The sequence below is a fragment of the Canis lupus genome, chromosome 22 (genome assembly GCF_048164855.1).
Source record: "Canis lupus baileyi chromosome 22, mCanLup2.hap1, whole genome shotgun sequence".
NCBI classification, from domain to species: domain Eukaryota; kingdom Metazoa; phylum Chordata; class Mammalia; order Carnivora; family Canidae; genus Canis; species Canis lupus.
In genome coordinates, this window is record NC_132859.1 from 14,406,473 (window position 1) to 14,421,374 (window position 14,902).

Consider the following 14,902-nt stretch of genomic DNA (forward strand, 5'->3'; position numbering starts at 1 on the left):
TAAAAAAATTTATTTTGTTGTCAGTCATTCTATATGTTTTCCATCACATTTCAAATAGTATTGTTTTAAAATAAATACACAAATACTTAAAAGGCAGGGGAATAGAAAGGAAATGATACAGGGGACAGGATAAGAGAAAACTTGGAAGATTGTGGCCTCACAGAAGCCAAGGGAAGAAAGTGTTTCAAAGAGGAAATGCTGTGGACAACAGAAACAGGTGCTGAAGAGAGTTCAAATGAGATCAGAGTTGGAAAGGATCTTTTAGATTTAAGGAGTTGCGTTTGTGGAATACTGAAGACAAACCATGAAGAAATAGTTCGAGGAGTGAATGAGAAGTGAATTCTTAGAAACCCAATTATAAAGGAGTTGAGAGGGAATGTAGTAACCTGTGAAAGATCTTGGAGAAAAATAAGATGTGGTTTTTTTGTTACCATATTTTTATGCTTTTAGAGTCCTATCCTCCTTAGAGGTTTGATATTTTCCTTTCCTGAGATTTTTTTATAGTAAAAATAGACATATAAACACTTTCATAAAATACATTAGTCCATCTGGAAATTATTTTGATGACATATAAAGTGGCAATGTAAATGGAGTTTCCTTTCCCTAAATAGCTAATTATCTGAACACTATTTCTTGCTGGCCAGTGGACAACTCACCAGAACCAACCAGCCATCCTGAGAAAACCTTTCCAAGAAAATACCTATTCTTTATTCTAATTAAAGAGTCACTCTGCCTTTGACTTTGCTCTGCCTATATGTGGGTCTTACACCTTTTGATCCCTGATCATCTTTTCATAGTTTATTTCCCAGTATAGTATGGGGTTTGCTTAGGTAAGTTTCTGGTGTTGTGTTTTACAGGATGTGACCTTGTTCTTGCCAGAGTGGGAGGATGGGCATTTTTACCTTGCCAAGTACTATGACAAATTGATGCCCATGGTCACAGACAACAAAATGGAAAAGCAAGGTGATCTCATTCGGTATATAGTTCTTCATTTTGGCAGGTAAGTATGAGAACTGCATGTGTACTTATTAAATATGTCAGTGACTCTGTTGATCTTGAACTGTTAATCACGGATCTTAGCATATTCAGGATACTTTCTGCTTTACCAATGATTCAGTCTTTAACCTTAGATGAGATAAAAAATTTTTCTATCATTTTTTTCTTCCTTTTAAAAAATTACTTTATTGGGCAGCCAGGGTGGCTCAGGGGTTTAGTGCCACCTTCAGCCCAGAGTGTGATCCTGGAGACCTGGGATCGAGTTTCATGTCAGACTCCCTGCATGGAGCCTGCTTCTCCCTCTGCCTGTGTCTCTGCCTCTCTCTCTCTCTCTCTCTTTCTCTCTCTCTCTCTCTCTCTGTGTGTCTCTCATGAATAAATAAAATCTTTAAAAAAAACTTTATTAATGGAAAAATTAATGTGCACATATATTTTTAATTAATACCAGTATTATACCATGAAAATTGAGCATCTCCCACCAGCTCAAGTCATGGTTCTGCAGCCCTGGGATCAAGCCCCATTGGGCTCTTTTCTCAGCACGAAGCCTCCTCTTCCTCTATCCTTCCCTGCTCCCTCTTGGCTCCTTCTCATATATACGCTCTCCTCCTCTCAAATAAATAAATAAATAATCTTTAAAAAAAGGGAGAAGGGAATCAAAGTAACCTCTACTAAGAAGAAATATGGATACCATAATTTTTGTCAGAAGGCTTTGTAAAACTCAAGTTATAGTTTGTCTTTACATTTTAATCCATATAATTGTAAAAAAGAGCACTATGTTAATAATATCTTTTCTATATAATTGCAGATCTCTACAATATGGAAATCAATTCATATATCAGTCAATGCCACGAATGTTATCACTATGGCTTGATTTTGGTGCTAAGGCATACGAATGGGAAAAAGGTATAATTTATGTAAAAATTTTAACAGATAAGAGAAATTTTGATTTTGATATAAAGTCACATTTGGCTCAAGAGTCAACTTATAAAAAGTGAGGAATGATTTTGATACTTAAGATTGAATATAAGTGTGAGCACGAATGTTAACAATGAGGAGAAACACTAAACACATAGAAGTTGCAGTTCAGGGCTGCAAATAAGTATCTGTTCATTCCTTCCTGAACCTAACACATATTGAGAGATACTAGTTTAAGCCAAATAATTTACCCTAAAAATTATAGTGGAGTGTGGCTTGTTCTGTGTTTCTAGTGAAAATTAATAGCCCTTGAGTTTTTCAGTGACCCTTTTAAATATGTTTTTCTGTTTGGTCAAAGATAGCTATCTTCATCTATTGGCAAGTGATCTAGCTTCGGGTATTAGAATAACATGTATTGTAAAGTTGTTTTTAACACAAAATTTTTCTTTTATGAAATGACTGATAGACTGTTTTTTTCTTCTCTGTTTTTTTTAACATTGATCTTTTTCTCAGCTGGCCGTTCTGATCGTGTACAAATGAGAAACGATTTAGCCAAAATAAACAAGGTTATCACAGAGCACACAAATCACTTAGCACCATATCAGTTTTTGACTGCTTTTTCACAGTTGATCTCTCGAATTTGTCATTCTCATGATGAAGTTTTTGTTGTCTTGATGGAAATTATAGCCAAAGTGTTTCTGGCCTATCCTCAACAAGCAATGTGGATGATGACAGCTGTGTCAAAGGTAATATAGTAATCACAGCAGTGTCTTTTTCCATTTTATATGGCATTGATTATTTAATGCTAATATGAAGATGCAAGTTCCAGTATTTCTTTCTTAGTAAATTAGTAGCAAAACATAAATTTTAAATACTTGAAAAAAAGAAATTGGGGCAACTGGGTGGCTCAATGCTGGAGCAACTACCTTTGATCGGGTTGTGATCCCGGGGTCCTGGGTTCAAGTCCCGCAGGGGGAGCCTGCTTCTCCCCCTCCCTATGTCTCTGCTTCTCTCTGTGTCTCTCATGAATAAATAAATAAAATCTTTTTTTAAAAAAGATATTAAAGCATTATGTATCATTTTTAAATTCAGAAATATTTACCATATCAAATGAAAGGACTAATATGTTAAGATAAAAAATTCAGCATGTGTTTTCTCTCTGAAGTCTAGTAAACTAGACTTAGTGCTTGGTATGAAATGGTAGCCTATTTTTTCAAAGTGTTTAATCCAAAGTATCTAAACTATTAATAGAAAAACTATTGCATTATTAATGGGCATTTATAAGGTGGTAAATATATTTAATCATAAATATTTTAGAGAATTTGAAAAATAGACATATTAAGAAAACTAAAATTCACTAATTCTACCATTGATATTTTTCTGTATTTTTGTATATGTAGTTTCTGTGTATATTTTAATGCCAAATTTGGATTATATAGATACATAATTTGATATTTTTCATCTAAGATTATTACCATAGCATATTCCTATGAATTAAATATTCTTTGAAGATACAATTTTAATAATTATGTAAAACTCTATAGTAGTTAGCTTATAATTATTTTCTATTATTTATTTAACTGTTGTGTTTCCATTGTTTTGTTCTTATAATAAATACACCTAGACACATCTATATTTATTCTTAATTCTGATTATTCCACCAGGATAGATTCTAAGAAGGGAATTCATAAGGTCATAGGATAATAGCATTTTCATGGCTGTTGAGAATATTGCCACAATGATTTCCAGGAAATTTGAATCAATATGAATTCTCATCTAGAATTGATTTATGTCGATCAAAATTCTGTTTTTAACACCTTGTATAAAACTACATTTAATTTCTTTTATGACAGTCTTCTTATCCCATGCGTGTGAACAGATGCAAGGAAATCCTAAATAAAGCTATTCATATGAAAAAATCCTTAGAAAAATTTATTGGAGATGCAACTCGCCTAACAGATAAGCTTTTGGAATTGTGCAATAAACCGGTATGACCATAAATCTTCCTACTTAGAGACCAGTATTGGATCACTTATATAAAACTTCCATATGATTTTAGCTGGTTTTCTTTCATTTGATTAATTAAGTTAAAATTCTAACGTAAGTAGGTATACACATACATAAAAATTCATCAAATTATATACTTTAAATATATGTAGTTTACCTTAATAAAGCAGTTTTTAAAATTTCTATCATTTCCCTCTCAAATTTATACTCTGAAATTTCTAAAAGCTCTTGTTAGTGTAGATTATTCTGAGAGTAAATTGTCCATATTAATTAGAAATAATTTAAGTAGAGGAATATGAAATAAGCTGTAAGACTCTTAAGTATACAAAATACTCAAAATCATCTCTATTATTATTTTGTGTTGTATCTTTAAACTTTCAAAACTTATATACATTAACCTACACATATGAGAGGAAAAGAAGATTTGAGTTTGGTTTTCATTTTATTTCATTCTTTCAGGATGTGTTTATTTCCTTGCCTGTTGACAGGCACTATGCTAAGTGAAACCCAAATCAAGAAGATATATTCTCCTGCATTGAGGTGCTGATAGTGTTGTAGGAAAATAAGCCAATGGCTATAACTACTTTTTTCAGTATACTTGTATCTAGAGTATGAATATGCTTATAGAAGTAGCACATTCTTTTGCCCAAGAAAATGGAGGGGGGGAAATCCCTAAAATATATATATATAGGAAAGGTAAAAGTGAGTGAGGATAGTTATGAGGAAGAAGAGAGAGACTGTTTACAGGTAAATAGCTAGATTTCACTTTACAAATATTCAATCTATTATCTATTTATAGGTGAGAAAATATAGGCTATTTCTTACCTTCTCTGTATTACTAAACACCTTGAAAGAGTAATCTGTTTTAGCTATCTACTTGAGCCCTATTGACTTCTAAATGTACTTGGCATTATCAAAGACAATGATAATGGCCAACATTTACTAAGCACTGGCACTTTTCTAAATGCTTTACATATACAAGTTTTCAGTTATTTATCTGAAATTTTTGTGGCCAGCTAGGCTGCATTTAGGAATTTAGAATTTTTCAGATTTTTTAAAGGTAATATAGTGTATGTACTCAATATTGAATATCCCTGCTGAGAGTATTCTGATAGAGTATCCCATAATCAGTTTCATAACTGTTTTTATAGTGAGACATACTAATCTGCACTGGGTGAGAAATTCACGTATCATTTTGCTGCTCAATGAGATTTGGTACAAAAAAAACCAGTTTGATTTACACAGCTCTTTGGATTTTGTAGTGTCTGTTAATAGATCGTAGGCCTTTATTATCCCCATGAGTCATGAAACAGCCCTGTGGTATTATTATTGATAAAGTAAAAGAGTATGGAGCAAGTAAAATGAGAAATATAAAGAATTCTTGGAAAACTGCTGACTGCTTAACCATTGTAATTAAAATATTGTGGAAGTGAAACTTTTGGTTGAAATTAAGTGTTCTATAATACAGTGTAAACCTAGAGAAATTAAAGTGTGCTATTTTTTTTTTCCCCAGGTGGATGGAAGTAGTTCCACATTAAGCATGAGCACTCATTTTAAAATGCTTAAAAAGCTGGTGGAAGAACCAACATTTAGTGAAATTCTCATTCCTTTACAATCAGTCATGATACCTACTCTTCCATCAATTCCGGGTGCTCACGCTAACCATGAGCCATTTCCTGGGCATTGGGCCTATATTGCAAGCTTTGATGATATGGTAAACTTCAATATTATATAACTGTAACTGTGATTTTAAAATTTAGTTAAATTAAAAATTTCAAATTAAGTTTTTTTAAAAAATGTTCTTCTCAGAAACTAAGTGAATTTTATTTGCAAAGAAATAATGATTAGAAATACAGAAAAATAAAACTTTTAATACTGATGGGATAAAATTAAATGTTAAAAATCCTATGTTCCTAATATCTGTGACCTATAAAAATACCCATATGGAGAAGACTGATACTTTTCTAATGTATATTATGATGAACGAGAGTCATGCATCTTAAATAGCATGATAGGGAGATGGTTCCTTCTCAATTTTTAGCTTTTTATGTATTCCAGTGAACATGTTTACTCTCCTAAACTTCTTAGTACATATTGCTAATGTTACAGGTCTATTTCCAGTCAATTACTACCTTTGTATTGTATGTCAACTTTTCAACCATATGCATTTATCTTCTCCTATTATAAGATATACACACATATGTTCATGCTTATTCTCCTTTTAATCTTCTACAACCCCTAAGACAGTGTCCTTAAAGCAAAAACCCATGTTCAGTCAAGTATTTTGATTTTTTTAGATGCTTGTATTATTTTAGTATGAGTATCATTTTTATTTTTCACAATTTGATTTTTCCATACTTTCATCCTAAAAACAGAGGAGAACAAAATACAGTTTTTGCTTATAGTTTAGGAGGAAGCAAAATTTAGCTAAGAAGAGCTTGATTTTTTTTTAAGTATGTGACTATAAATATGTGACTATTTTAAAGAAATGGTACCAGAGCATTTCTAAGTAAATATTTCTGAAAACTATTTGTTCCAGTAAATCTGTGTATCAAAATATTTGTTTAACTGTTCCAGAGACAGATATTAAACCACATAATGAAATCATTCTTTCTTACTTATAGTCATGCTTTGTTTTTAACTTAATAGTATTCAGGTTATTTGCTCACCTCATTAGGTAGACTTGGTTTTGGAAGAGTTTCTTGTTTCAAAAGTCAAGTAACATTAAATTGATAATCACTTCTTACCATTAAAGACGTTTAAAAACAGTGTCTCTGGCTGTAAAGACAGGTTCTAAAAAATATTTCAAAAATCTTTTAGAAGGGCCAGCGAGGCTTCTAGAAGGTAGTTGGGTTTCTACCTTCTGCTCAGGTCACAGTCCCGAAGTCCTGGGGATTGAGCCCCACATTGAGCTCCCTGCTCAGTGGAGAGTTTGCCTCTTCCTCCCACCCTACCCCCACCTCCTGCCCCTCGCTCCTGCATGCTCACTTGCACATGCTCTCTTTTTCTCTCTCACTCACTCTCTCAAATAAGTAAAATATTTAAAAACAATCTTTTAAACTGTCCTGAAGAGGGTCCCTCAGTTTGAATGTGTAAGTACTTATATTGCTGATGAAGTAATCCTTTTACTTTATAATCATTCCTAATGGGTGACAATGGCTCTCTATGCATGGCAACTATTTTTTCATAGGTCATCAGTGATTATGATAAAAGAAATGTTAAGATAATAAACTTATTACATGATATAGGTTATTATATTCTTTTTTGTTAGGTAGCATGACATATATATATATATATATATATATATATATATATATATATATATATATATATATAAATTTAAACAAAGAATTTTGACCTCAACTTATATGTAACTTACTATATTTTAGGTGGAAATTCTTGCTTCTCTTCAGAAACCAAAGAAGATCTCTTTGAAAGGATCAGATGGAAAGTTCTACATCATGATGTGTAAGCCAAAAGATGACCTGAGAAAGGATTGTAGGCTAATGGAATTCAATTCCTTGATTAATAAGGTTTGGAGATAGTTTACTTTAGAGTTTCCATAACTACTGTCAATGTGATACAATCTTTTCATTATGCACATAGATCATTTCTAAACCATACAATTGAAAGATGAAATTTAATTATTTTTTATATGCTTTTTGTCCCTCTCTATCTTCTCCCCGTGTATCACTAGTACCTCTTTTATTAGCAGGAAAAGTTACAGACTTTTAACATAGAAAAGATATAGCAACAGATAATTTCATTTTTAAAAAAGAACAACTAAAAAAAAAAAAGAACAACTATGGTCTTTACTTTGTGTAACCAAAATAATTTAAAAATTAATATCACGTTAAAAACCCATTTCAAAGGCACTGTGAAGTAAAGGATTGTTTTTTATTTAAAATGTTTAGTAAATTGGTAACCTAATTCACTGACTTTAACACCATTAGTATGTTTATCCCAAGCTCCCTTGAGTATTTTTCTGGTTAGGAGTATCAAGTGGCCTGGGTTTAGTTTATAAATTTATCTTAATCAGCTTTGTAACTGATTTATTTCATTACTCTTCCCCCACATATAAAATACAATGGCCTGATTGTGAAAAACTACAGTCTGTGTTGGTCTAGGAGACCACAAACTGATCTTTACATGTCATTCTAATGCTGTACTGTTTGACATTTATGTTGCCTATTTATTCCTAAAGTTTAAAACATGTTTTTGGTTAGTGATTGTGCTTTTGAATTGGACAGTTTGCAATTATAGTTGTGTGCTTAGTTTATTTCATAGTTTCAGAATTAAACAAAACATCATTTATCTTTACCTAGAATAATTCAGGATTAATCAGATGAAATGTAAAAAGCTTTCTTCTGCTAGGAGGCAGTTTTTCAAATGAAGCCCATAATACTAAACTGTAAGAATAAAATTACATTTTGAGGGGATCCCTGGGTGGCGCAGCGGTTTGGCGCCTGCCTTTGGCCCAGGGCGCGATCCTGGAGACCCGGGATCGAATCCCACGTCGGGCTCCCAGTGCATGGAGCCTGCTTCTCCCTCTGCCTGTGTCTCTGCCTCTCTCTCTCTCACTGTGTGCCTATCATAAATAAAAATAAAAAAAATAAATTACATTTTGAGGATATTGTAAAACTCATAGTTTCTTGTTTAGATAATCAAAATTAAGCAGCAGTCTTTGTGCCTAAGGACTTATTATTTCAATAATATCTATAAAGCAATAAAAAACATTTTGTCATTGTTAAATATAGAACTATAATATTTTGAACACAATATTGTTGTCACATTAATAGTAAATAATTAAAAAGGGGGACTTGCCCAAGGCATTTTTAATGATTTGGAAAAAGACTGTGGATACTATCCCAGTAGCTTCCTTTCCTACCATTCTGAGGAATTATTCAGCTGTACCACATAGTAAACTTTCACTGACTTTCTTTTGCTATGAAATGAACAATCTTTAGATGTATATTTGACATATTCAGAAATTTTGAATTTTTAAGTTTATGTGTGTGTGTTTTTTTAATAGTGTTTAAGAAAAGATGCAGAATCTCGTAGAAGAGAACTTCATATCCGAACATATGCAGTTATTCCCCTGAATGATGAATGTGGAATTATTGAATGGGTTAACAACACTGCTGGCTTGAGACCTATTTTGACCAAACTTTATAAGGAAAAGGGTACTAAAATTAATTCTTAAAATATAAACATATGAGTATAAAACCTGCTAATATGTGTGTAATTATTATTAACACATGCCATTATACCTTTTATTTGTATAAGCAATAGTAGAATTTCTAGGCTAAATGAGATTCTATATACAGAAGTACTTATGTGTTTTTCTTCCTAGGGTTCTAATTTCATCTTTATCCCAAGAGATATTCCAAGAGAATGTGATGTAGCTTACAAGGATGTATATTCAAATTTGTTTTTCACAGAAGTATTGGTTAGCAATTCTGAAACTACTTTACGTGTATACTCAACTTCAGCAAAATATAAATATATTGTGGATAATGAAAGCTAGTTTTTTCACTGTGAGAGAAAGAAAAGGAAAGGGAAGGCTAAAATAGAACTGAAAGTATTAGATTGGAATTAGAGTCTCCACCTGGCCAAACCTGAGATAATTTGGGGAGCAAAATAAGTAATGATATAGTATTAGATTGTAACTCATGAAATAAAATAAATAGACATGAATCTGCACTGATATAAATAAATAATAAGTAGGAAAGCAGGAACAGTTCTTCCTTATAATAGAATTGCAGTGAATAAATGTAGAGAAATTGATGGAAATAGAAAATCATCAATTAGCAAGTACCACAGTAATAATTGTTACAGGTAAAGAATATCAGTGGGTAGTGGAATGCATGGGCCAAAGTATGAGAAACAGGTTATTTGTTTGGTCTCAAAGTATCTCCCCACAACATACTGATGAATTATAAAGGGGAAAAAATAGGAACTCTTTACAGTGGAGAAACAAAAATATTACTGGTTTGAAATCTTAAAAAATGGTCAAGGTAATAAAAGTCAAAGATAGAAATTTCCCAGATTTGAGGACATTAAGGATACATGACAACTGAAGGTAATATGGGATCCTGGATTGAATCCTAGCCCAGACAAAAAGACAGTGATGTAGTGGGACAGCTGATGAAATTTTAGTAAGGTCTGAAGTTTAGTTAATAATATAACAATATCAATTTCCTGATTTAGGTAATTGTACTATTGTTATGAAAGACATGAACATTAATAGCTGAGTGAAGAATGTAGGAGAATGCTTTGTATCATTTATACAGTTTTTTTATAAGTCCAGAACTATTTCAAAATAATTTATTAAATGCATATGATACAGTATATTAAAAATAAATAGATCAAATTATCAGAATAAGGTAGAAAATAAGTATATTTGTTTCTCTAGGGCTGCTATAACAAAGTACTACTAACAACAGAAATGTATTCTTTCATAGTTTGGGAGCTTATGAATCTGAAATCCTGTGTCAGTAGGGCCAGATCACTGATAGTTCTAGGGGAGAACTGCTTTCATCCTTTTCTGTCAGCTACTGCTAGCTCCAGCAATCTCTGACATGCCTTAGTTTATAGATGGTTCACTTCACTCTCTTTCCTCTCTGTCACCACATAGTGTTCTCCCTAAGTCTATATGTCTCTGTTTTTTTCTTATATAATACTTTATATACCAGTTATATTAAGGGCCCAGCCTAATGACCTTATCTTTACCTGATTACATGGGCAACAGCCCTATCTTTTTTAAGGTCACATTCACAGGTACCAGGGGTTAGGAGTTAAGCACATTTTTTAAGGCTATAATTTAACCTGTAACAATAAGTGATATCAATAAATTATTGTGCTAATTATATACCTTATTTTTTTATTGTTAACAAGTCTGATTATCTCTATTTTATGTATAATGCCAGAAGTTAACTGGCACTATACACTTGGATAAGTGACTTATCCAAGTTCACAAAGCTGATAAGTTGTAGAGTGGAAACTCAAAGACTGGAGTCTTATTCCAAGGAACTTGCTATTGACTATCTTATTGGAAAGATAAAATATTGTATGTGTTTTAGTTACTGCTTTGGTTTTTTAAAAATATTTTTAAAAAATTTTTAGTATCATGAACACATAGGAACTATGTAACATTTGAGTCTAAACACCTTAAATCTCAAACTTTTCCATAAAACTTTTGGCTGTGCCTTGCTGTAAAAAGCACCAAACCATGGTGGCCTAAGAGGCACTTAATAGACTGGAGTCATATCACCCATCTAATACAGGCTCATCAATGTGTTAGAAGGAAGAGTTCTTCTGTTTCTCTAGATGATTTGCATTGTACAAGATTAGCTCAAGAACCAGGTATACAATCAATCTGATAGGCTAATCTTCACACAGTAAATTATCTCAAAGTACCATTTTAGGTTTTTTAATAATGATTCTGTGTGAGTTTATACTACATGCTGAGGAACAGAGAAATCACTATAATTTTAGTGAAGGCTGCAGCATTTTTACAATTCTAAGTGTACTCTTCACATTGGATTTATTCTGAGTGACATTTTCTGGAATTAGTTTATCCCACAACATCAGTTTTAGTTGACATTAATTTTCATCAACAAGAGGCTTCACTTTGGATAAGTCTAGTGAAACATAATGTGTTCTATTATTTTATCATAATAAGATAAATTTACCTATGCATAGTGGCAATTTTTCTATTCTTGATTTTGAAGAATAATTTGAAAAAAATAGATTTTTTTTTTTTTTAAGAAAATTGCCCCTTTTCTTATTTGTTTTATGTGATTAGTGGAAACCACTTTACTTCGCAGGAGTTTATATGACAGGAAAAGAACTTCGGCAGTGTATGCTACCAAAAGCTGCAGCTTTGTCTGAAAAACTCAAAGTATTCCGAGAATTTCTCCTACCCAGACATCCTCCCGTTTTTCATGAATGGTTTCTGAGGACATTCCCTGATCCTACATCATGGTAAGTTACCAAGAAGATAATACATTGTAATAGTTAATGTTTTAAAAAATATTTTAGGTTTGTATTGCCTCATGTGGCATAAGGATATTTGATAGGCATTGTGTTTTCTTAAGGTACAGTAGCAGATCAGCATACTGCCGTTCTACTGCAGTGATGTCAATGGTTGGTTATATCCTGGGGCTTGGAGACCGTCATGGTGAAAACATTCTCTTTGATTCTCTAACTGGTGAATGTGTACATGTGGATTTCAACTGTCTTTTCAATAAGGTAAGTGATATGACTTACTCTAGTTAATTGTATGTTTTCTCCCAATTTCCTTTCCTCAAGAACTGTTTTTCCTAGACCTACCCATTGGTAATGTTACAGTCACGGTTGAGTCACATTGAGAGTTTATGGACTGGTTTTGATCAGTGAATCCCTGAGTGGTCAGTAAAACAACGTAGGATGAAGAGAACTCAGAAGAGTGATAGAGTAAAACCAGCACTGAACTTGAAATCCAAAGGTTCAAGTTCTGACTCAGTTAGTTCTTAGTTAATGTAAAGATGGACAGATCAGTTCATTTTAAATCTTTTTTTTTTTAAATTTTATTTATTTATGATAGTCACAGAGAGAGAGAGAGAGAGAGGCAGAGACACAGGCAGAGGGAGAAGCAGGCTCCATGTACCGGGAGCCTGACGTGGGACTCGATCCCGGGTCTCCAGGATCGCGCCCTGGGCCAAAGGCAGGCGCCAAACCGCTGCGCCACCCAGGGATCCCCAGATCAGTTCATTTTACTGAGACTCAGTTTTTTTAGAGAGACAGAAGACTTTAATGTGTGGGTTTCCAAACCTGCAGCATATCAGAATCATCCAAAAATTTAAACAAAATACACAAATATCTAAGCAGACATCCCAAGAGATTCTATAGGTCCAGAGTGGGGTCTAGGAATAAATTAAGGTAGTTGGACTCTCCCTGATACCCCTCTAATTTTCCAATGTTATGATCCTGGAAGGCAGGCTGGTAAATTAACCCCCTATTTTCTTCATTCCCATTCTCTATGGATTGCCTTCTGCTGTCACAGGAAACCAAGAAAGGTCACAGATACAAATGAGATGAAATCAAGGATAAACCACTGGTACATACCAGAAAGGAATTTAGGGAACTCAGTAAGTTTAGGGATGAAAAGGCCCTATGGAATGCAGGTTGAGAATGGCAGAAAATAAGATTTAAAATTTTAACATAGTTATCTTTTAATAAAATCCATTGTTTTAAGGGAGAAACCTTTGAAGTTCCAGAAATTGTTCCATTTCGACTGACTCATAATATGGTTAATGGAATGGGTCCTATGGGAACAGAAGGTCTTTTTCGAAGAGCTTGTGAAGTTACAATGAGGCTGATGCGAGATCAAAGAGAGCCTTTAATGAGGTAATTAACTTATGTTTTGTAAACAATTAACAGTAATTTTGAATGTAATTATTGATTTCTAAATATATTTTTTAATAATAGAAGCTGATTTGCATTGGTTGAAGTAGTTTTTTTTTTTAAATAATAGCTATTAAGGTATAAATTATAGTTCATTATAGTTCATTGCAGCATTATTTATAATGGCCAAGATATGGAAATAACCTGAGTGTCCACTGATGGATAATTGGGTAAAAAAATAATGGTGTGTGTACGTACAGACGTACACACACACACACACACAGAAATACTATTCAGCCATAAAAAAAGAAGGAAATCTTGCCATTTGCAACAACATAGATAGACCTTGAGGGCATTTATGTTTAAGTGAAATTAGTCAGACAGATAAAGACAAAGACCATGTAAGATCATTTATATGTGGAGTCTTAAAAAAAGTAGAACTACCTTATGATCGGATAATCACACTACTGGGTATTTACTGAGAGAATACAAGAACACTAATCCAAAGGAATACATGGACCCTGATGTTTATAGCAGCATTATTTGCAATAGCCAAGATATGGAAGCAGCCCAAGTGTTCACCAATTGATGAATGGATAAAAAAGATGTGATATATATACACAATGGAATATTACTTAGCTATGAAAATGAAATGTTGCCATTTGCAATGACACGGATGGAGCTAGAGAGTATAATGCTAAGTGAAATAAGTCAGAGAAAGACAAATACTATATGATTTCACTCATATATGGAATTTAAGAAACAAATAAGCAAAGGGTAAAAAAAGGGGCATAGCAAGAAACAGACTTTTATTATAGAGAACAAGCTGATGGTTACCAAAGGTGGGTGGGGAGATAGGTTAAAAGGTGATGGGGATTAAAGAGTGCACTTGTCATGATGTACACAGGGTGATGTATGGAACTATTGAATCACTATATTATACACCTGAAACTAATAAAACACTGTATGTTAAGTAACTAGAATGAAAAAAAAATTTTAAAAAAGGAAAAGAAAAACTGAGCTCATAGATACAGAAAACAGATTGATGGTGGCTAGAGGTTGGAGGTGAGGGTGGACAAAATGAATGAAGGCACAAACTTTCAGCTATGAAATAAAGTCATTGGAATATTATGTATATCATGGTGACTAGAGGTGAGGGTGGACAAAATGAATGAAGGCACAAACTTTCAGCTATGAAATAAAGTCATTGGAATATTATGTACATCATGGTGACTATAGTTAATAATACTATATTATATATTTAAAAGTTGCTGAGAGTAGATATTAAAAGTTTTCATAAGAAAAAATTTATAACTGTATGGTGATGGATATTAACTAGATTTATTGTGATTATTTTGCAATAAATACAAATATCAAGCCATGTACACCTAGAAGTAATATAATGTTATATGTCCATTATATCTCAATTTTTTAAAAGATATAATTTACATACCATAAAATTCACTCTGTAAGAGTATGCATTACAGTGGTTTTTAGCATATTCCCGATTGTGCATCCATCACTACTATCTAATTATAAAACATTTTCATCACCCCTAAAATAAATTAATAGTCACTCTCCATCCCTACTCCTCTGC

The 14,902-nt window shown here is 32.8% G+C and overlaps 1 protein-coding gene across 3 annotated transcripts in view; it reads left to right on the forward strand.

Annotated features, from left to right (window-relative positions):
- The window catches only part of ATR (ATR checkpoint kinase), a 91,108-nt gene that overhangs the window by 70,846 nt on the left and 5,360 nt on the right, over positions 1-14,902 (forward strand). For 2 of the 3 annotated variants that reach the window (XM_072792413.1, XM_072792414.1), the window contains 10 exons: positions 858-1,000; positions 1,802-1,899; positions 2,425-2,657; positions 3,765-3,899; positions 5,432-5,632; positions 7,308-7,451; positions 8,951-9,101; positions 11,748-11,904; positions 12,018-12,171; positions 13,157-13,308. In XM_072792413.1, the coding sequence (XP_072648514.1) occupies positions 858-1,000; positions 1,802-1,899; positions 2,425-2,657; positions 3,765-3,899; positions 5,432-5,632; positions 7,308-7,451; positions 8,951-9,101; positions 11,748-11,904; positions 12,018-12,171; positions 13,157-13,308 (1,568 nt within the window). Of the gene's footprint in view, positions 1-857; positions 1,001-1,801; positions 1,900-2,424; positions 2,658-3,764; positions 3,900-5,431; positions 5,633-7,307; positions 7,452-8,950; positions 9,102-11,747; positions 11,905-12,017; positions 12,172-13,156; positions 13,309-14,902 lie in introns of those variants that run through there. The other variant, XR_012014834.1, reaches the window with a different exon arrangement.